A 23,627-nucleotide genomic window follows, 5' to 3' on the forward strand; every position below is an offset into this window, starting at 1 on the left:
TTACCGCACAAATATACCACAGAAAAAAACACCAGACATCGAGTTGTAATCAGCTGAAAAACAGATTGAGTAGTCATTGTTTTCGGAAAAGTTTTTTAACAATGGGTAAATTTATTACACGGCTACATCAGGCCAAGTGAATAGGTTTCGAGGTTGGTTGAGACTTCACCTAAGACAGGCTAAATATTTGTTGGGCGTCGGTCAAGGGATTTCGTGTTATGGTGGGTCACCAAGCGTTAAGTTGATGTAGATTTTGGTTTAGATTTTGGCCCAGCTTGGGGTCTAGTGCTTCTGGTTCACGTGATGATCCCTCTTGAACATTGCACTTTTCGTCTGTCTGTGTAAATGAACTAGTGCTACGATGGTTGTGTAAAGAAAGAGGGATTCTGTGACCTTTGGTAGAGTTGGGATTTCTACCCCCTTTGTTTGCTAATGATTTTACGTGCATTGGCAACCAAACAGTCACGTATCAACTCGGTTTATCTGAGACCACTCTTTACACGCTCGCTAGTTTAAAAAAAGCTTCTTTCAGCGCAAGCTGAGAAACTATGGATACAATTGGTCACGGTCCTAAAATCCCATCAGCCAAGAGCTCCGAATATTACACTGTCAGAGCGGAGTGCGTTGGGGACCCTGACACATATAGATAGCGTTGTCATTACGAAGGCCGATAAGGGTGAAGCAGCAGTGGTGAGCAAGAGCGACTATCTTCAAAAGGTAAGGCAACACCTCATTGATGAACCCTATCGACGAATTACCGGTAGCAGTATTACTTCAATAATGAATAAGAGTAAGGGTGCAGTTGGTAGATATTTAAGATCTATAGTGAACCATTTAGGGCAAGATAAGTGGTACCGAAAAGTGCGATTCAAACACTACTCTACGGACTGCCAAAAATCCACAAGGCAGGTGTCCCGATAAGGCCAATAGTGGATGGAACAGGCTCTCCACCATGTGGGATAGCCAGATTCTTGGCTAGTATGCTAAAAACTCACGAGGAAATCGAACACCTTAATTAGGAATTTGTACGTCTTTGCTACTAAGGTTACGGGGTTTCCTTGGGAGATGGACGAAGTCCTCGTGAGTTTTGACGTAATCTCAATGTGCACAAACATCCCTAGGGCAGATGCTCTGGAGGTAACTAACGGTTTGTTACTGGCACGCACAACACTCGGGGGACGGACATAGCTCTCGGTGGATGATTTAGTTGAGGGCATAAGTGTGTTTGAATCTTGGTCAGTTTGTCTTTGACACAATGGTTTACTCATAAGAACAAGGCCTTGCAATGGGATCTCCAGTATCCCGTTTTTTGGTAATTTATTAGTGGCTGTCGATCTGTCGCCGAGCGTGGCAATTGATATGCAAACGTTTCGTCGCCATTCAAGGAAATATCTTCAGTGCGCTGTTGGGTGGGTTTTAGCGCTCTTCGATAAGCCGAGTTGACACGTGACTGTTTGGTTGCCAATGCACGTAAAATCCAACTCGACCAAAGGTCACAGAATCCCTCTTCCTTACACAAGCATCGTAGCACTAGCTCATTCACACAGACAGACGAAAAGTGCAAACAATGTTCAAGAGGGATCATCACGTGAAACAGAATCACCAGACCCTAAGCTGGACCAAAATCTAATCCGAAACCCCCATCAACTTAACGCTTGTTGACCCACCCTCACACAAAATCCCTTAACTAACTCCCAACACAGATTTAACTTGCCTTAGGTGAAGTCTCAACCAACCTCGTAACACATTCACTTGGCCCGAGGAAACTTTTGGGTCAAAAGTGAAACGTAGCCTAGCAATAAATATACCGATTGTTACCAATCCTCTCCGAGAAAATCGAATTTTACTGAACAAAAAAGCATATCAGATTTGAACAAGAGGGATTGTTATCGACAGACGACTGGAAATGATGGTTGCTGACAACTTTTCATGAGAAGTAATGTTCGAAAACCTTGTATATATCAATCTACTGTTATCTCCAGTGAAAAAGTGTTAGATTGACCAAACTTCAGAATAAAGTTGTGGTACACTCGAAAATGCAAAAGATAGTTTTATTCACGTAAGCGTTTATTTTTCAGAACTTTTCACTGCAAATTTTTCTCCGAACACACCGAGTGATACACGGTTCAGCCTCTAAGACACCTCACAGAGTTTTATATCTTGCTTATGTTAGCTTGAGTTTTCTGTTTTTACAGCTGCAGAGAGAATCTGGGTAGGGGGACGTTTAAACATAGCAGACTTATTTTCACTTCTTTACAGTGTTTTATTACGGTGCTTTTGATCAACTCGAAATGCTCGTATGGATTGAAATCAGGCCTTCAGTTTTTTTGTTCCAAATCTTTCTTTCCGCTGTTGTTAGGTGACCGGGGATTGGTAACTATTCTGAAAGTGTGCATCACGGTTGGTTGATTCCGACAAAGATAAGAGGTTGCAGTTTCACGTTTAAACAACCGAGAAACGGGAAAATAGGAGACCAACTTCAGTAACAGAACAGCTGAAAATAATGCATAGGTACCAATGAACTATGGCCGTCTGCACTAGATTCTACACATTTCTGTAGAATTTACTGAAATTCCAGGTTGGTTAGGTTGTACCCGGAAGAATTGAGAGTGTACTATTGGATTCACGGAGCTGCGAATTCAGTCAACAACGTTTTGCATTTAGACCAGCATAGTTCGTTGGTATCATTCTAAAACATTCTTTCGACCCAATCAGGCCATTTGGATAGAATGTTAAAGAAACTAAGGCGAAGATTCTCTGTGTACGCGCTCATGAAAATGGACCAATTGATGGTTTCCTTACTGAGTGCATCGAATATATTTTAGCTAGGTTTTTCTAGCTGTTAGCTTCCTAACCTCTTGAAATTTTATGTCGCTTAACAGCGTGCAAATTATTTCGCGCTTTCAAGCTAACTGAATGGTATCACTGGCAGAAAATTTTTAACAACTACAACTATTGTGGTACTCTGATCGACGAAATTCAGCAACCTTGAAAAACACCTTTGAATAATCAGAAACCAGATGCATACCTGAAGCTGTGACTTCGATACCCAACTTTGAACGGGAAAGTCCATCAGCATGGGTACAAGGAATTGTAGGCAGGCATTCCAGTGCCCTAGGAGCAGCATGATCAACACGAGGTTGCATATACCCATGAATTTGTTCGCGATATTCACAACCTTGAAATAAAAAAGAATGGGCGAATACGTGAATATTATTGTGATTGTGGCAAGAAGCCCAAGAGGAACTGGCTTTTATCTGATCTCGCATTTCATTCAAGTGCACGTATCGTTTTATCAAATGCAGAAAAGCAAGAAGGATCGTGTGCACGGAAAGCTCCAAGCAATATTAATTGCCCTATCTACTGAATGGAGCGTGTAGAACCTGAGGGTCAAAGCTCTCTGGTTCAAATCGTGGATGAGGTCACCAGTACTTGCAGGAGCCATTTTGAGAGTGTAGTGGAAGTTCGAGGACACGTTTTATATGTGTCTTACCAGATACGAACATGAACATCCTAGGTCACCCCGAAGAAACACTTCGGGATAGTAAACATAAATTTAGCTGTTGAATACGCAAAGCTTTCATGGAAGATGTTCCTTTTTCAGTGTGAGCTCTGTACTAATATTTGGTACGGCATAATGTGTTATGATTTTCCTAGTTAGTATTGGATCCAAGGGCTTGAAAATCTGCGTGACTGAACAAATAAGCGTTTAGACTACTATTTTGACAGCCTGAGTTCGAACCTCAGTGACTTCAAATCAAATTGGTTGATGACCCCGTTCTGTTTCCGAATTGAAAAAGTGAAATGAGTTTTTTGAAAACTTCAATATTGTCATTTGAAAGGCTACGTGAATGCTTTTTACTGATTACACCATGATAACAATATTGTGGTAGTGAGATCTTACTAAAACTAAGTAATACCCAGCGAGTACTTTGACCATCATTGTTTCATCTACTTAAAAAATTTTCTAGTGCAGGACCAGCGATCAGTGCTTGACGTCGTATTCGTTCCTTTTGGATTTCAAACTTGACTAGTTACGATCATGAGAAATTGAAAAATTAAAAAAGACAATCAATGCCAGTGGTGAGTAAAATGAGTGAAAACAGGATTTGTAGTTTAATCAAGCTTATTGGAATATAAAATTCACTTGAAATGCATGATACTGACAACACAAACAAAAGTATTAGACGGTTGTAAGCCACCCAACTGCCCAGGAAAGGATAGAAATTATGGCTTTGGTTGATCTAATGAATTGCTAGGTGAATCAAGGGATTGTACAAGATAAGCAGGATCCCAAATTTCTTGCCAGTATGTTGCGAAATCAGCATATGAACATGAAGTTCGACTGTCAAAACCAATAACAGGTCTCACCTCTTCCCACTGTGTAATGTAACGGACAAGGCGGGAAAGCCGAAGTAATCGTAGTAAACTGAGCAACTTGGCAAGGCGTAAGATCCGTAGTGCTCGTCCTGCGTAATGAAAGATATAACTGAAATAAACTCTGGGTTATTGGTAAGTTTTCTGGTTCTAGATAAGAATTTTCAAAAAGAATCTCTCGGCTTTTATCACTGGCGGTTAACGGTTGTGAATCAAACAGGACGAACACAAACCCTCAAGGCTTGGAAAGCAAAACGTTATAATTACTTTCATGAAACTCAGACCTGATGGTTGAGTAGGATGAGTCACATGACCATTCGGCTGGTAATCAATGGTATTTGGTATAAGAAGTATGCGATCTTCGAGCGACTGTATGTAGGACACACCTTTGCTGTGGACACATGGTTGGGATTTCGGGCCCACTGTTCCGTAATGGTAAGTTTCTCTGTGAGGATAGATAGCTCGTTGGCCAACTAAATGGTCTAAATGTTCCAATCGGCTCAGCAACAGGTTAGAATTACAATACACAAATGACAATATTTTACAATCATTTTACTGGCTACCTTAGATGGGCTGGCAGACGGGTGTTTCTGAGGCTCCAATTTAACAATTCCCAGGCGAACGATTATGTAGCCGGTCTCAGACACACAATTCAAGCGCTTCATGGGGAACGAAAGATCCATTATAAGATCGAGATTGTATCCCATATTGATCGTGAGCTCTCCTACTATCCTGGACTACCAGCACCCCCGGCGATAATACCCCATGCACCAAGATGAATGATTCAACTGGTAATCAGCTTTCCCCAAAACAATCATGTGATATTGGCGCAGCAAGAATAAGAGGAACAGCCTAGTGTGCCATTATTTCTGTGTAAAAAAGATTGCCTGAATGCATATCACAGACATTGCGATTTAGGCACTTGTAGCGATGACAATGCAGAAGTCTTCGGGCAGTAAATTACAGGGGTGGTAAGTATGCCTGACACAAATTTTATTGTCAGTTATACTTTGAAGAGTAGAATCTCAAGAAGTTAGTTTGCACGCATAGTTTTGCGAAGTCTTACTACTTTGGTCTGAAATGGTCGTCACAGAATAGGTGTATCGGTGTAATATGCGCCTGAATGACTATATTATAAACTTTCGATAAAGTGATATGCATTAAGAAATTTGTTTACAAAAATGTACGTGAATCACGTAAAGTTTTTCACCATTTACACATACTGTATAATATCCAATGTTGAATTATTTTCAGGTGGTTGTTTCGGCTACCGGCGGTGTTCGCGTCCTTGACGAGCGTCGAAAATTTAGGCATACTCCGGTAAGTGATCAACGTTTAGTCATCTCAGTGTGCCCAATGGTGGGAAATAGTTCATAGTCTGTATCCCGTTGAAGTAACTCTAAAATATTTTAGTTAAATCTTGTCCGGTAAGGGATGACGAGGGATGCGGACTTACATCTGGTGAGCTAAGTGTAACTGTTCAGCTACGGTAGCCTTGGTCCGGCAAAACTTCCTATCAACAATTTTGAGAACGTCAGGCCAGATTTATTGGCCGTGAGGGCTTGACCTCATGAGTAGCAGGCTGTGAAGTTTCCGAACTGGCTCGTCAGTCAAAATTAACTGCGCGACTAAAGTCAGGTTGTCCTTACTGAGGAATCCAAACGCATCACTGACAAAACACATGGCAAACTAATCCATGGATGGAAGCCACCAACCGAAAACAAAGAATCAGTCACCACAAAGAACCCATGACAAAATCTGACGATGCGGCACGCAGTCAGCTGAAAGCTAACACCAGCTATTTTACAGTCGGCCAGCGTTTCACTTTAATTTAGTATACTGTACAGCAATTCTGCGGTACCTAAGATATAGAAAAAACGCTCAAATACTTCGACACAATGATGATCTTAATTATAGAGTAAAGTGTAGGCTTGTCGTTTGGAAAAAATGTGCAAACCTACATACGCATTTATCTGAAATGCTAAAATAAAAATTTCGGTTCGTGTGGATTCTCAAAACGAAATTATTATTATATGAAAGTCCATCTGTGATCATGCAATACCGAATGGAAGGATCAGATTTTGTTTCTTCTCTTATTTTCGAAATACTTTGTGGTGGATTCTTATCGGAAGACCTAAAAAATGATTATTTCATGTTAAGTGATGCAAATTCAGGTGAAAAGAAACACGCACCCGCCTGAACTAGTTGTTCTGAACCTTCAACTTCACTTGATCGGAATGCAAGTAGCACATAGTCGATTGGAAGCGAACTGAGAAGGTCGACTACAAACCAAGTTCGAACGTATTCCCGCGCAATTTCCTCTGGATCCAAGATGATATCATCCACAAAGTCATTTCTGATGATACCTTTCGGGTGCAATGAAAAATTTTAGAACATATACCGGAAATATTGAAACACCTCTTGTGAGACCATCTACGAGTCACTAATCAACTCGTCAAAGCTAGGCATTTGTAATGCAATGATCAAGTACACTCATATCACAGGATGTCATTATTGTTTTTAATTCATTCAGCTTGGAAATGAAACATTCAGGATAAACATAGGTTAGCCACAATGCTAGGCGAGCCGACGATTGTAATGAGGAATCTTGGTCTTGTGAGCAGATCCATGGGGCCAGCTTATTCGCCCCTTGCACAGATTGGTTGAGCTTGAAGTGTAAGGGCTTGCTGCGGAACAGTTTTTCCGTTTCGATTTCACAACGACACGCGAAGTTCATCATTTAGAACTCTGCAGTGGTATGTACGCAGGTCACAATTTCAGTCAGGTTTACTAATGCTGCATTAACGCTGCCAAATATATTGATCCAGGTCTAATAACAGTCTCCATCTGACCTACAAGTTTGTATGTGACTCGGCCGCTACAAGTAAGCTGATGAATTATTCAAGCGGCAGATAAATCCGGCGAATTTCTCCCGCACCAAAGGAATTTTTCATTGAGTCACCTGGAACTATCGCTTTTGTGAGCAATGCGGTGCATTGGTATTTATTCAAATCTGCTGACTGATCACCTCAAAGATGCAGGATTAGATACAAGATTTTCTTCTCAGGTTATGTGCTGATACCTTTTGCGGAGTAGGAATTTTGATGAAGAGTTGTAGATTGCAATTCAAGTGTTTAGTCACTTTCAAGGACTCTTCCCTTTTTGCTTTATCTAGGCTAAAAATATTTCTAGTTATTTCGAGCAGAGATTTGACCGGGCGAGTTTTGCAAGCCTTTCTTGTTATGTTAGTGACAATAAATTAACAGACGTCTGGTGCGCATCAGACAGTAACAGAAATACATTTTTCAAGATGGCAGAATCACACTGAGATCGACACTGTCGCGGCGACTCCACACATTTATAAGCACACTTGCCTCAAGTATAAAAGTTTGGTTATACAGGACCAAACCTATGAATATTATGTGATTTTAACATCCTATTATCAGGAAATCATGTGAAAAATCCCCGATCAAGGTCAGTTAAGCTTTCTGCACACAAGATATATTTCACCAGCGTCATAAATAGAAATCTTTTACTAAAAATGATAGTTTTGGACCGCCAAATCAAAACCGCTTCTCAAATAAAAAAGCGGCATTCTCCCGCAGAAACAAAAACCACTTTGAATGTACGAAACCCTTATTTCTCTGCAGTGTTTTGGAGGAATACGCACACTTGCCACAAAGTTGCTACGAGTATTTCAGCGCATAGCTGCATGAGTTGGTTGCACGCAGCTACGAGTTATCGTTCAGTGATGTTGGAATTTGGGGACCAGTATATTTCGAACGAATAATTGCGCATCACGTTTAAAGTCAGGCTTGACACGAAATAATAAAGCGGATAACTTCTAGTAATAAAACGACGGACGTGCTGCAGTCGATTCGGCTTGGTTATCGGAAGGTTCTGGGCATAATTTGTAATGTGCATGAGATCAACTACACCTCCAAGCTCTGTTCAAGAAAGTTGTTCTTGTCTTTGTGTAAGCGGTTGAGGTGGTAAGAAAGGTTTTCAAGCATGTTTACACACAATATGTACATTCCTACTTTTTTATTAACCATGGAACAGCGTAAGAAGGGCCACTATGATACTTCAAAGACCTACAAGCAAAACTGTGTGACCACGGGCGCAAAGTCGCCCTTGTCGTTTGACATTTATCACCTGCAGCTGAAAAAACACTATGATAAGAACCAGGCATGAACAGTGCGCCACGTTGAATGATTCCACTCATGATGAAGAACCGCACCGGCTTGACAGAGTGAATCACTGTCTGTCATTCCCAGTAGATTTAGACCTACATACACTGGTTGTACTATGCAGTCCACCCCATATGTGCGTTCGTCGTGATTGTGCTTGAAAAAGTCTTAGAAACCGAATCCCCAGTGTACTTTTTTCCTCTCTATCAAATACCCAGCCATTACACTGGCTCAGAATCCATCAGTGTATTCTTTAGTCAGAATCTTGCCTGTGTCACATTTCAACAATAAGATATGATGATACATTGGTTCTGTCAGTTGTACTCCGTGGACGCCCATAGTCAACCTGCATCTGATGTAACAAGAAAAATAGACTTTATTCCACGCTAAGGAAGGGACGCCACCTGCCCGGTAGCGAGTTATCAATACTCAGTTCCAGAAAATCAATAGTTAGACAGTAACACTTCGTTTCTTCAACACGGTATCACAGAAACCTATTCTTTAAAGGACTAGTTGGTTTTGGTTACTAATACCAGGCTATAGAAATCGACCACTGAGGCTGTACCCAATACCGTAAGACCTAATGACCAATAACTTTCAACGACTGCTAGCATACCAGGTCGCTTCTGAGATTGATTTACTTCTGTGTTGCTCATATACTGATGGACTTTCCATGTTTACCCATAAAAGGATGAAAAAAGTGGATTTGCAACCAAGTAACTCACAATGCGTCTGTTATCTTTCACCGACTGATCGGAATGTGGCAAGGTACATCGGTTGAAAAAGTCCTCATAATAATTAAAAGCGGACATTTTCAAGCGGTGAAAATAAACGTGAGTGCATGCCTTCCGCAAACTGCTGAGTCCGAAATTGTATGGGAAGACAAACCGGTTCTACAGTTAGCTTGGAAGGAACTCGACTTCTTAGCGTCACCTTACATTTGCTTGTCCATAGGCATTATTGTGCGTTGCAGGCAAAACAAAACCTCGCAGCTTCCGTTCAAGTGTTCAAATCGCGTACGCATTTCAAAAGTATGTAGGGCCGTCGAGCGGATGGTTCTCGAACCTTCATTACTGGACGTATCATCACACAGTGTTACAAGCGAAATACCATATTGTATGACTGGATCGGAACCAGCGCCCAAAAAGAAAACTGAGTTCCGTCATACCTTTGTGAAAACACTCATCGAAGCGACGGTTCAAACGGTCCGGCTCGTAGTAACTGGTGACGGCTCTTGCCCTTTTTCACGTTTGATAAAAGGGTAGCCATTTATCGTTTTGCTCATAAATGTTTATCAACAGGTCGAAAAAGAATGACGGCTTCGCTGTCGTTAGGTTCACGAAAGAGGGTGGCATTATTATTAAAAGCTTACCTTTCTCAGTTTTCACAGGTCCATATCACACGCTTCAAACATATTGCAATGCTTCGGAATTTTATATTTATCAGTGGCTTATAGAGCAATCAACTATCACTTTCATTTTTACTCTGTTCGGTTGATTCTTTATCCCAATCCACATGGAAATGTCGGCCTCAAATTAAGCTTTACAAGAATAGACGATTTTTCAAAGCACACCGGCTATGGTAAGACGAATGTGGTCGGTTTGAAAGCCATCAGGATCATAAAAGAAAGTCCTCGGTTCGCCTACTAGGTTGTTTGTAATGTCCAATTATTATTGCAGACATAAGCAAGGAAATAAGCAGGGAAGCTGTGTCTATAAATCATTTTTCGGAACATTATCCCATTCACCTCCTCGTTCGAAAGCACTTAGATATTTGTGCTCGGTAGTTGGTGAATTAGATAGTCAAGTCCGATAAAAATATACTTAGATTTACATAAATGCTATTCTACTTTTATGATACCTTTGAATAATCGGAGACCAGTGGGTTGTAATACTGGAACTTGGACTTGAGAATTCCATTTAAGTACGGTGAACCAAATGTAGGCGTAGTAATATTTGACATTTGTGATTGCATTATTTATACTTACCAGTTCTAAAATTGACAATAATATCCATGAAGAAGATGGCATCGGAAATTCCATTGAATACAATCCATTTGCTGGACATATCGTCATTGAAAAATGAGATAATCACAGGTAGCATTATCAGGTTCGCCACTAGGAGGACAAGCATAACCAGATTCCAGTACAATCTATAGTAAGAAAATGAAGAAAAATTAAAAAAGAGATGGATTAGTCAGGCACTTCCATTGGAAAATATTTCCATCAGTATATTGCATACCAGCACCAAACCAACCGGCTAGCAACCTAGAACCTATTGCAATCCATGATATTTCTTCACCTAGAGTGGCAGCTTTATCAAGAGTTTATTTTCTTTCCTTAGTCTTCAACAGGCAATAGTGCGACCAATGACGCGAGACCAAACGCCAAGAAGTAGAATCTCACATTGCTAGGCCACAAAGGTAAATTGACGAAACAGACCAAATATTGCCACCGAATGATGGTGGCACAGAGTTAAATGTTTCCCTTGAGATGATCAGGAAACCTAAGAAGCATTGTACCACTATTCCATCCTCGTTGGAAGTCCTTAGTAATGCACATCTGACGAAATAGTAAACTCCAGACCAGTAGCTGTATACAAATCTGTTAAACACGTGACCAGCTCCATTTGATGTGGATAACGTGTTTCAGCGACGAGTGGCCCCAAATGTTGTTTAAGTACGACTCAGTCATACTGCTAATCAACTGCTCAAGGCCAAACGATAAAGACGTCAGACTGCTGGCTAGGAGGTGCGTTTTGAGAAGTTCCCTGCCCACAATCGTAAATAGAGACCAAACAGCTATATATTACTGACGTCATTCTTGGACATCGATTGGCTTCACTCCCAGGCAAGAATCTTTATTAAAATTTCAAACTTTCATAACTTTGGTAAAGGCTTTAGCACAAACGTTCTGTGATAATCCACCTTCCGCGTGAGCAGTTTAGTCTTTGGCTGAATTGCGGCCTTCCAGATCAACCATCGGGCTTCAATATCTACTATAACCCGTAATCTTTAAGTGTGTTTCTTAATGAATAGTGAGTTGCTACATTTTGAATTTTACAGGTATCAGTTAGCGTCACATTACCAGCTGCATCATTTCCAGATACTCCGTGACTTCACCGCAGTAAGATGCACAAACGCTACCTTGTCGAGTCAAATGAGTATATCTCACAGGGACATCGTAGATCTGACATTACTCTTTCACCAATACATAGGTTGTGTGATGTGTAATAAAGTGTTTAGTGTTTGGCAAATTACGGATTCAGTCAGAAAACAAAAACCACGTCTCCTAAAAACCATCGTAAAAGGTCAACAGGAAAAAAGCAATCACAATAATCGCTTTGGATCACTTAAAGTGAGCTTCCTGTTAAATACCACCGTCACTTCAGTCCAGAGGCTCCAACGGATCAGTCCAACATATTTTTACTGAATATCTGGATGAATCCTTCTGATAATCGGTTCGAATGAAAAAATGTCTCACTGCTGAAGGCTGTAGCGAGATCTAATAGTTTACTGCTGTGGGTGGCATTGACCTCGGGCGCTAAAAATGGTATGCGATGCAAAAACATACCCACATGTGGTAGTATTTTTGTTGGTGAAACGCCTGACTAAAAAAATAAGTTTAGTAGGATCTTGGCTAAAAAAGAGGCTTGTTTATTTCAGAGTCAATGCGGAAACACATGGGGCTCAGGTAAACGTCTGGTTTCATCCCAATAAGCAGAAGCTTCTTGTGTTCAAAACAAGAAGTACATAAACAAATGTCCACAGAGAAAATTGGGCACCAGGTGATCCAAGTACCACACTGTTTTCATACCGTACATCGGTTAGCTTTTAAACCTAAACTGTGCCTTGTTTGTCCTCTTGGTAACTGGATCAATAATAATTTTGTTTCAGACGCATTCAAGTTGGTATAACCGATAATGTTAAAGCCCTCAGGAGACAATAGCGAGATTAATCCGGTTTTGTTTAACATTCAAGTTTGATTGTGTTGAACGCTAGAAGAACTGCTTTGGCTGTTATTTTCAGTGAATTGACATCCATAACAGGAAGATCACTCTGTACTTCATCTCGGTCTTGTAAATATTTCGCCTGAGCGTCACATAAAAATGCTGTGGCAAATTGAGTGTTTTCTCAAAGCTTATATACTTAATCACCAGCCCTCTATATTGTTTTTCTAACCAAAAATCCCTTGGCGAAGATATTTCACGAATTCATTAACAATTAATTCGGTCATATTTTTGACCCAGTGAGAAACAGCCGGGAAGCAATAAATTTCACTACGTTATATGAACAGTCCTTCAAGGGATTTTTAATTCACCCTTACAAGTTTCAGAGATAAACGTTCACGCCTAAACAAAATATTTTGAATACGTTGAAAGCCCGGTTTTGTAAAGTTTTTGTCAGTGAGTTTCATCGTGGAACAGCAATTTCATTTGTTGGTGTACTTGCCAAGCTTGAGAGTTAGAATACAATCCAACTACCAACTTCAGCGAACACATCAACAACCAAGCGGCGCACGAGAGCTATCTGGAATCGGAAACATCGCAATTCACATTTTTACCGGGAATTTTTGGTTGTTAGAAAAGCAGTATTTGGTTATGACTTGTATCTCTGAAAACCAGTGGGTTTAGGTTCAGCCAGACACTCGGGCTAAAAAATACAAGACGTTTGTCAAAAGTCCCCAAGAGGACCAAGGAAGACACCAGTCAGAACAGTAAAATACGAAGAATGGTACTTCCTAGATAAATGATGATCTCTGGGATAAACTATATCCTGATTAAATACCTGCACTTAGCCTCTAAGTTATGCGACTCCACTAATGGAGCAGGCCTCAGGCGTTGACACCGCAACGTTGATAATTCATTTTGTTTCCTTGAATGAAAAGAGAGAACTCTGAAGTAATGGTTGGCTAAGGGGTGTAAGTCGTGCAAGAATAATAGGATATTAGTGAGCATTTTGTATTCTTTAAACGCCAAGATCACTGTGCACGAAGCAAGTCTACAGGACTATGGATTCAGATTCATGATACGTTCGGTTTGGCTTTCTATTTGGGTTTATGGAAGTGATTGCTGGTCAGGACCAACAACTGAAAATCTGTGAGTTTAAGTATGCATATTGTTCTTGTAGCAAACTGATAATACGCTACCATACAAATTCTGTTCTAGACCTCGATACACCACAACACTTCGTGTCCCCAACAATCAATAAACAGCTCGCAAGGAGAATAATTTCCTAATATGATTGGCGCATTCTTTTGAGAAGTCATGTCACAAGGAAACAGTAAGCACGTGACCAAATGATTTGGTTCTCATTACTGGAGGATGAGTACTGCTGTCCTGTCTAAGTGGGAGCCAATCACACTGCTAATCAGTCGCTCGTGTTCAAACGGTCAAGCGTTCTATTACTGCTCAAAAAGCGCAGGTCCATAAGCAAATTTCGTGGGATACGCAGAGCTGATTATTCCCAATAAGGATGAAGGAGTTATGCAGTGCTTCTCGATATTTTAGCATAGACTGGCTTCACCGACAAGACAGAACCTCTGTCGAAAACAGAAGAATAAGTCTTTTTTTACAATACTGAATTTCTTTTCAGAGAGGATGGCAGATACTAGATCGTTATCCATATAAAATATTTCCAAGGTGTAGTTACAGTTGTAATTAACACAATCGCCAACCACAGGCAGCAGTGTCTTCGCAACGTTTCTGCTACCCCCATCCCGTCCGGAGGCAAGAATATTGCCCTTGTACTTTCCATTTTTTGTAGCTGTGTGCACCACTTTAAAAGCCCATCAAAGCCTTTTACTTCATCCCATACCACGTCAATACTTAATTGAATCCGCGAAAATGTGAGCCAAAAATTAGGCTAAGCTTACTTTTTATTGCTTCTTGAATGTTTTGTACGATGTGCAAGTTTGTTTTGTCACGTGGTTGAAATAGTCTTGTTATTCAATTTCGTCCCTACGGAAGTTCACTTGTTCTGAATATGCTCCTAAAAATCTGAACGAATTTCTGGAGAAACGAACAGCCTATACTGGGTAAATTTTTAAAGGAAATGATCTGAATCCTTATTTTATGGCCTGCTTTATTGTTGTCCGCCAATTTCCTAAACTGAAGGTCACAGTTTGCTCAAAAAACATACCTCCTAGCTTTGATTTCCTCTCTGGGGGGATGGAGACCTACAACAAACTCAATAAGAGCGTTTTTGACTTTTGGCAGTCAATGAACAAGAATAAGGTTGCCTGGGCACCTTTTGAATTCCAAGCTAACCATGGCTAGCTTGTATTATAAAAGTTCCTCATTAAAACGCTTTCATCCAAAAAAGTGGTATGTTGTTGATTTACTATCTTGTTTGAAAGAAGAAAATACCTGCACAGTCATCATAAATGCAAGTTGATCTTCTTTGTGAATTAGCCTTTGCCAAGTAACAATCAATAGTACGTTCAGAGTTACACAAGTAATGAACGATGGTTCAAATTTACTAGCTGATTTAAATGTGGCTGACATCCTCAACATCACAGAGAACGAAATCCACCTAATGCCTTGCAGTGCCCCTATTTTGAATAAACTATTCTTTTAATTTCGTGCATTATCCAACCGAAGCCTCTCTATCATGAAAGGCAAACCTCAGATGGCGCTAAGAAATTGTAAGATTGGACGATGTGATTACTAGAATAAAATTCCGGAAAGAACAATTGCTTCTTACAGCTACATGCAACTTACTGTAATCAGCCTGCAGTTCGGTTTGAGATACAGCAGTGTATGCGGATGAAGAGTATCTTGAAGCCTAGGGAGAGTTTTGGAGAATGGAGTTTTCCAAAGGATTGGAGGTTTATTCGCCTAGGATAGGTGGCATCCTAAGTCAGAGGTATAAATCATGCGCAGTGTTAGCTACTAGCATCGTAAGACCAAGCCTATTGGTAACATCTATTGTTCTGAGAATTGTGTTTTGCGTTGAATTTAACCTCGGAAAATTTATTCATCACCTCCAACTAAGTACGCGTTTTGAAGTTTTGTGTCGTTTCGTCTCTTGACATTCCAACAGCTCCCACACCTTCGAGCTCGCTTTCTGATTCCAGTGTTCGTCGGTTTTTTCTGACGCAGATTAGAAATTTGCGAGAAGTGCGCTTACCCTAATTGAAGTATTTGGTTACGTTTCTGGTTGGGTTTAATTGCATACAGCACCAACTGTTTCCAGCTTGCAGTAGTGCATACGAAAAATACTTTTTTATTCTGTCGAAGTCGTCCACCACATATAAAAATGTTTTGACACAATTTGTTTCGTACACCACAGGACAGAAAGCAAACTAAAGAATCCCGAAGCTCCGCTTTATTTGATTCATTACGCTTCACTCAATGAAAGTAAAGTTGCTTCTGGCAAACGTTAAAACAGGAACTGATTTGGAACTTGTATAACGTGGTCACTAACAAATCAGATGAATTTATTTAGGCAATGACTGCCAAAGACGTTTCCCCATTCCGAAATAATTGCAATGTGTTTTGATGCACTGCTTTGGTGTCCAACTGAAAGTAGATTGGGAATTTCATGTAAACTCAGCGTACACAGTTTATTCTGGGGTGTGAGAAAAACAAGCTCAATTCATACAAAATCAAATTAACTTCGTCTTCTTGTTGACTGCTCACGTCCTTTTAACTGGATTTCATTATGCTGGAGTCCGAAAACTATAAAAACATCGTTAGTTTTGAAGGCTGATTCTAATGGATTTATGACTTTGCGGACTGTATTTGTCTGGATAGGAGGCAGCACACTCAAAACCGTAAACCTTAACCAAATGAAAAAATATGGCAAAACTACCGTGCTGTCACAAGTTGCGGAAAGTGAGTTTGCCTCCCTTCTGAAGATAACTGTAAGAATTTTTCTCGAGAACGGTATAAAATTGGGACCTTTACCGGGAAAGAACAAGTTTACGAAGATTTCCGGGAATAAAAACCAGGGGCAAACAAATGGCAAGTAAACGTAAAGCAAAAACGAACAATATAAATCAAGAGTAACTGTTATCACCCTCATGAAGTTTCCCAACAAGTCCATCCCGCTTTACAGTTTACTTCTGGAAATAAAACCAGCTATGCGGTTCGTTTTTTGGATATCGGCCTAACGAGACTAACGGTGGGTTCATCCCAGAGACCTGTGTAGAAAAAAACCCACATGGATACCCACATGGAGATCCCCTCTCATAAGACGCAATGAGCAAAAAAATAGTTGCACACCATTTGGTTTGATTTTTTCGTGAGAAAATCTTAAAACGTTACATTGTCTCATCCTAATTCTAAAAACCCGCATGCATCAACTCAATGCTTGAAGCAGTTCGACAAAGAAACCTGTTTTTTGAAGTGAACAAGACGTCAGCCGCTTCATGCAACCAAAAATTAGGAGAAGGCTGGGCAGTGTCAACCAAAAACAGAATTGGAGGTAATGTCAAATATTCCCAAATACGGCAAAGGAATTCTCCAAAGAACACGGAGTGTGAGGTTACTGAATGCGGTAAGTCTGTAGACATCAAGAGAGCTTATGGTTTGGGTCTCTGTTACGTCCAAATCAGGATTTGACAGGTTACCTTCATTGCAACTCTCATGATTTTTCGAGCCTTGATGGTGATTCCATTACAACCAGCTATGAATTTTCTGCACTGCAATATCTCGAATGGTGTACCAAGTGAAACGTAAAATCGCCTTCAGTCGTACATTCAGTTAGAGCGGACCCTCACAGACGAGATGTTCTGCTGAATTCAGATTATTCTCGTATCAAAACCAGACTAATGTACGAACTGGCGTATTTACTCTACTCCATTTTAATTGCTTCAGGCATAGTGGTTTTCTTGGAACAACTCTACAATGAACGAAGGTGCCTATTGCCTCTGACTGAGTACCGCCACAGTAGTGAAATTCCCGTCCAGCATGCAGATTTTTTGTCTTAAAATTTGTTTCGATAAGCATGATAGCCACTCCGAATTTCATCTGTATAGTTTATTCCAAAGTGTGACACAGTATTTCAGCATTGCCGCCAACAATATCGAATCGTGCATAAAACAGTGACGTAGCCCCTTCAGCTGACATTACGCGCGCGTCGGCAGGTTGCATTTCTGTGATAGTTACCTGGGGAATGCGGAATACTGGACGGAAAATAGCTCACCCATATGTTCAGTCCGAAGTTTTTCATTTGATACTGATAGCCGAACGTTTTGGTGTTGAAATTTATGGGTTTTTCAAAAGCGGGGTTTTTCGTTCACGGCACACCTGTTTACAAAGCATGAAATACCGTCGATGGGAACTGGGTGGGCGGGACACGGTGGGGATCGGTAATTTCATCCGGAACATTGCACCAAAGAACGAGTATTCCAAAGATTACATATGCAAAATGGCTGTGTACTAACCATCGACATGTAGTTTTGCTACCCATGTACCTGTAACAGTTTTGACCGTGTTTAAAATCGTAAATTGAATGTAGTCGTATTGTTATTTTCAACGTTCGTGACCCGGTAATGCAGCCGGCCAAGAAGGAAAAAAAGTAAAACGAGGTGTGAAATAGATGTGCCACTAAATGATCACAGGCCAAGTTGGAGACGACTAACGCAACATAAGAACCGAATGCACTCTCTACGCATTGTGAGCTAGCTGCGAAACGCCCAGTTAGCAAATTTTCATTAAAATGTCGTACGCGTTTTCGTCAGGGAACATTGAAAAGACCATCAGGAAATGAAGAAAAAAACAAACGATCGTCTGGTGAAAAAGTCACGGAAAAGACGTGGTGCTGTCTTATTATATCGTTTATTTAAGGCCGTCTGAAATCCTATCAGTCCATTGGAACTCTGAGGAGAATATTTCACGATAGATGATCATTTGCTTTACATCAGGGAAAATCGAACGCAACTTCAAACACGTCAATTTGTACGTATTAATTTGCATTCGAACACAGAAGTTGATTTCTCATCAACTTACAGTACCAGCCCAACGCCTAAGGCTAGGCGTTTGACGCTACTTTACCTCCATCGGGACCTCCACAATTAGGATGTGGTCAGTGTGTAAGAGTACTGTTCTCTGACGTAAGAATACTCTAATTACAGAGGTTGTTGGGTCGTCTAGAATGTCACCTTAGATCGTTTTTCGGCAAAGTAGTTTTACCACTACGAAGTTCTGTTTTACACATCAGTAGGCTGGAATTTTGCTGGAGTATCCGTTGGCGGTTAACCTCAAAGATTGTACCAACTGTGTCCATAAGACCGATTGCGCTGAGGGCTGCTGCATTTGCATTAGGTAAGCAGCCAACGGTTAAAATTAAAGACATTATTGGGCTATTCGTGGGTAAATGTGACAAACCCAAGAGGATCTCAGAAGGTGCACCCAGTGCACCAACCAAGCACTATCTAATAATCTATGATGACCCTCATATCGTGCACGCGCGTGCGCAGAGTTTCTGAACTGAACCAGTGAGTCATATTTATTGTTCATTTAATTTAAAGGTATAGGGCTCGTCTGTTCTCTCAAAAAAAATCGGAGAAGTTAAACATCCACAGTAATGATAACCTGATTAAACTGGTAGATGGAGCACTACTGAAAGCGACATGCTACGGAGATGATATAGTCTTCACTGATGGCGCTTGCACGGTTTCTTCCAGCTTGTGGGATTCGTGCTGTAAACAGTGAATCGGTTGGCTCCAGTCCGTTGGAGGTTCGCTCGTGAGCCGTCTTCAAGAAACAACGTAAAGGTAGAATTCCCAGCCAGCAAGTCTGACAGGTATGAGACTTCGTAGACGTTTCTAGAAGAGTAATAAACTTCTACGCCAAAATATATCTTTTAAAGAATCCCTGAGGTTTTGGAGCGAATGTCTTGGTCAAGATCTGTCAGGTAAGTATCATTAAGTTACGGTTCTCTGCAGCCTTTGCTATGTTTTGAGTTTACTGCCAAATTTTCCAAACACTGAATTCACATTGTGTCTTTTTCAGTCCGTTGCGAAATCACTCAGGACATTGTATAAAACCAACTGAGCATTCTACACTGAAAAAGTTTCTGAGTCGTTTGAAGACACTCGAAGGGGCGAGCTGAGAGCAGCTTCAAAAGCGTCAAACCTTTTCATTTTAGTGCGAATTAAAGCTAAACTTGCAAAATGTTCGTCGCGTCAGGCAAGACAAGCTCAAAGAACACACTTGCCTCTAATAACGTTGGGAGGCCATGACAAGATGATGGGGTAGTATGATCTCTATCCAAAGATAGATCCTAGCATCTGGCATAATTTTTCATAAAACACTGAGAAATCTTTTCTGCTTCCACGGCACCCTTCAAGCATATTACCCGCAAACGCTATTTTTTTCAACCTAGTCTTGAGTTAACACTGATCCAGTTACTCATTTGGTACTTCTGTGCTGTCCGCTAACTGGCTCATCGGAATAACAGTTGGTCATACATTTTTCATCTTGTCAAGGTAGGATAATATCTCATTTGGATTGGTCCTGTCAGAATGCCGTTCTTGTCTACGGTTGGAAGCGAATAACACCACTGTAGTCGATAAAAGTGTTTTGGACAGATTCATCACATTTATTCTCACCACAAACCGTACTCGAACGTGATCTATTTGCATTGCTGTCCGAATAAAAGACAGCTCGTGCTAGAACAGATTTTATCTCACCTTCCTTTCTTTATCCAAACATTTGTGTTCTTCTGAACAAATGTTATACGTGGTCAACTAGCGTTATGCTAGACAACCGATATAAGGTTTTTTCGGTTCTCCTCTAGTCGATTGACTGAGGTCCGATTTTCTCTCAATGAACTATGTATTTACTAAAATGTAAGTGAAATTTCAACAACCGAGCTAAAACCAAACTATCACTTACTTAGATATGAATCTTCTTAGGCCAAATGCGACTCCATTGGATTTGTTTTTTGCACGGTTTACTTGTAATCTGAATGCTTGCGCATCTGAGAACGGAACCACAAAGTCTCCAAAAACTGCGTCGCGTTGTATTTTCAAAGTTCTTTCACAATGTTCGCGACAAAAGAACTTGATAATCTTAGCGTGTGGCCTAGAGTTTGGACCCTATAACCGGCAGCAGCTGATGCAAACCTCGGATGATTAATGCCCCTTTACATTAGACGGTTAATGAAGTTCATAAAAGTTGAGGCATCCCAACTTGCGGCATCTGAAATCCAAAAGTGGAGATTTCTATCCTATACATAGCTGTGCACATCGAAGAAATGCACAACTCGAAATTGAGCCATGTTGTAAAATGCGCTAAATGCTTCAGTCACTGCTACTAGCGGTCATCCAAGAAGTAACTGCCTGGCCGTGCATAGACTCAAAACTACGGTGTAATTACTTTTGGTAGGGGAAAATCTGTTGCTTGAAGTAGGGTAGGGGCTTTTGAATTAGAAAACTAATTCTTTTGCTATCCATAACCTTGAATCTTTAGGTTATCATTCGGTCTGGTGTGACAAATTTAGACTTGAAGGGGCACTTTTTAGGGCCACAAAGCTGCTGCCTAATTTTTCTCGCGAATGGAAGACTTTTTAGGACTAAAAGAACATCTTGAACCGAAGGAATAAAAATTTGTGTTCATCTAATTCGAAAATCTTCTACTGTTGCCTGGTTAACCTAATAACGGGTTTTAATATGTGTAATTTTTACTACTTTTCTCAAGCCCAGAGAAATAGAGAGAAAGTGCTGTATTGTAACCAAATTGCGTTTAACTTTTTCGGAACGAATTTAAACCAGACAACATAGCAGCGGCCACAGATTTCTACCGTAAATTGAAGCCTCATTACACTGAGTGAAACCAAAAAGTCATTTACTGCTTCACTCTCGAGACAGTGCAAATCGGAGGCCTTGATATTCCTCAGCATCAGTGGTCGAGACCTGGTCATACCTTGCTTGTAGAGTTTCGTGTTGGTGCCAGAGCCTTACTGACTCAAGAGAGGGCCACCACACTTTCTGCACAACCACTTCTGTCCAGTTATCGTATATAGATACATAAATAGATAGATAGATAGATAGATAGATAGATAGATAGATGATAGGATAGATAGATAGATAGATAGATAGATAGATAGATAGATAGATAGATAGATAGATAGATAGATAGATAGATAGATAGATAATAGATAGATAGATAGATAGATAGATATCTTATATAGATTCTCCATCAAAGAACATGACCAAACACGAAGTACATTCTATCGATGTGATAATATCCTGGTTGCTTTCGTGTCCGAATCTGCCCACTTTGCATTCGAACACTCAATCAAAAGGCAGCCATGACTACTGTTAGCCAAACTTTTCTCATAAGCCGGGTCAAGCAACGGGTAACGTAGGGAGCTACTATGTCTTAATATACCAAGTGAAGCGCTTACAAGCATTTCGCTTGCTTGGATGACGAGAGGGAAGAGAGTAGGACTTCTGTCCTAGGTAGGTAAAAGGATTTCCCACTCAAACCCACGGCAATGTCTATGCCTGGCTGTTATGTGGGTTTGTGCGCATTAACTCAGATAGTCACGTTTGTGTCGTTCACAGAAAACGGAAAAGAGCATTCTAGAACAAGCCACTATGAAGCAATATTGAGTTTCTATTTACCCTGGTCAAACAGAAAAAAACATGTGGCTTAAAACCAATGGTAGGTAACTTAATCCGTCCTCTCTTTACATCACAGAATATCCAACAGAGGCATAGAATACCAGATAAACGGAGTGTGCATTAGAAAATTCTTGCATTTTCGCCCTATTTTGGATGTCGATAATATCTTTTATTTACAAGCTTCATGGTATGAACACTGAAATTGCCTATCAGAATTATTCGACAGTGTTACCATCTGTAACAAGCTGTTACGAATTCGCCTGCCCAATTTTAAGGAGCTGTTCACGAGCATCGGTTAATGAATAAATTTCTTGAAAATAAAGTGGAGTTTTGCGAACGCTGGGCTTCTAGAGACTGGCTAAGGTATTCGAAATATCTGAATAAATCATCTTTAGTTTGTACACATCTATTAGCACAACGGGCTACTAATTTTACGATGGCTGTCATAAGGGTTTTCATCAGACTGTCAGATGCCTGCATAAGTATCCACCAACCTGGTCCTTGGCTGATGTCAACTGATTTTTCGCTGATGTATATATATATATATATATATATATATATATATCCCACAGACAGTAAGGTTTACGCACCAACCACTGTTTGTTTCCTCCATCTCACAAACCGGGCCACAAAGGTCCGATGGAAAACGTGATAGCGACCTATCGGTTTTATATCATCACAGGTAAAAAGCTTTCACTAAAAGGAACAAAACGACTAATTTTCAAAATAAGCGGTACCATCACTGATGGTGGGATAAGGAGATTCGGTCGTTTTTAGCTGAGATATCTTCCTGTCCATGAGGGCCGTCTACGCTAAAAAACCGAGTAGCACTGTATAGAAATTTTATCCGTGTTGGAATCACCACCAGTACATATCTCATGAAACTCAGGGATGTTTGAACCCGTGACCTCCTGGCCAGTGACTGAACACTTGACAATCTGGTCACAGCAGTATGATTGACTCTCATTCAGATAGGAAGCGGCGCCAACCATCCTTCAGTCAGATGAACCACATCACGTTGTCACATGCTGTCTGTCTCCTCGACTGAGGACTTCTGAGATGGAATTTTCGTTCACCCTGTAAAGTGAACGAACCAAATATAGATTAACGCTAGTGAGAAGAGGTTGAATAATTCTCAAAATAGGTTTCGTCCTTTCAGTGAAACTAATCCGAACTGAATGATACACAAGCTTTTTCATCCTTATTGGTAATCATCCTGTGGTGTGCGTAGTTGGCTTTCACTGTCTGTACAGCGCTTCTCTGTCCTTCGGCATTGATTGGCGTCACCGAAAGAAAGAGATCTCAAATAAAAAAGGTCATACTCCTTCAAACTACTGTTAGCTTGTCTTATTTGCTATTATTTAAGAGGAGCCAAGCAACCCATGACCGAAAAGCTCAAAGTTGTAACAGGGTATATTAAATGCTTGTAGCGGAAAAATCAATTGGTCAAAGATCAAGGGAGGTGTGACTTTCTAGTATGCACC

At 40.6% G+C, this 23,627-nt stretch overlaps 1 protein-coding gene across 1 annotated transcript; it reads right to left on the minus strand.

Annotated features, from left to right (window-relative positions):
- Window positions 1-3,029: 3,029 nt before the first annotated feature.
- Window positions 3,030-10,699, minus strand: T265_14875 (hypothetical protein; the record flags this gene model as incomplete). Its single annotated transcript, XM_009175628.1, has 4 exons — window positions 3,030-3,178; window positions 4,372-4,469; window positions 6,570-6,743; window positions 10,555-10,699. Coding segments are annotated over 4 exons (564 nt in total), but the record flags the coding sequence as incomplete, so codon positions are not given.
- Window positions 10,700-23,627: the final 12,928 nt, after the last annotated feature.

Source organism: Opisthorchis viverrini (assembly GCF_000715545.1).
Source record: "Opisthorchis viverrini unplaced genomic scaffold opera_v5_285, whole genome shotgun sequence".
NCBI classification, from domain to species: domain Eukaryota; kingdom Metazoa; phylum Platyhelminthes; class Trematoda; order Opisthorchiida; family Opisthorchiidae; genus Opisthorchis; species Opisthorchis viverrini.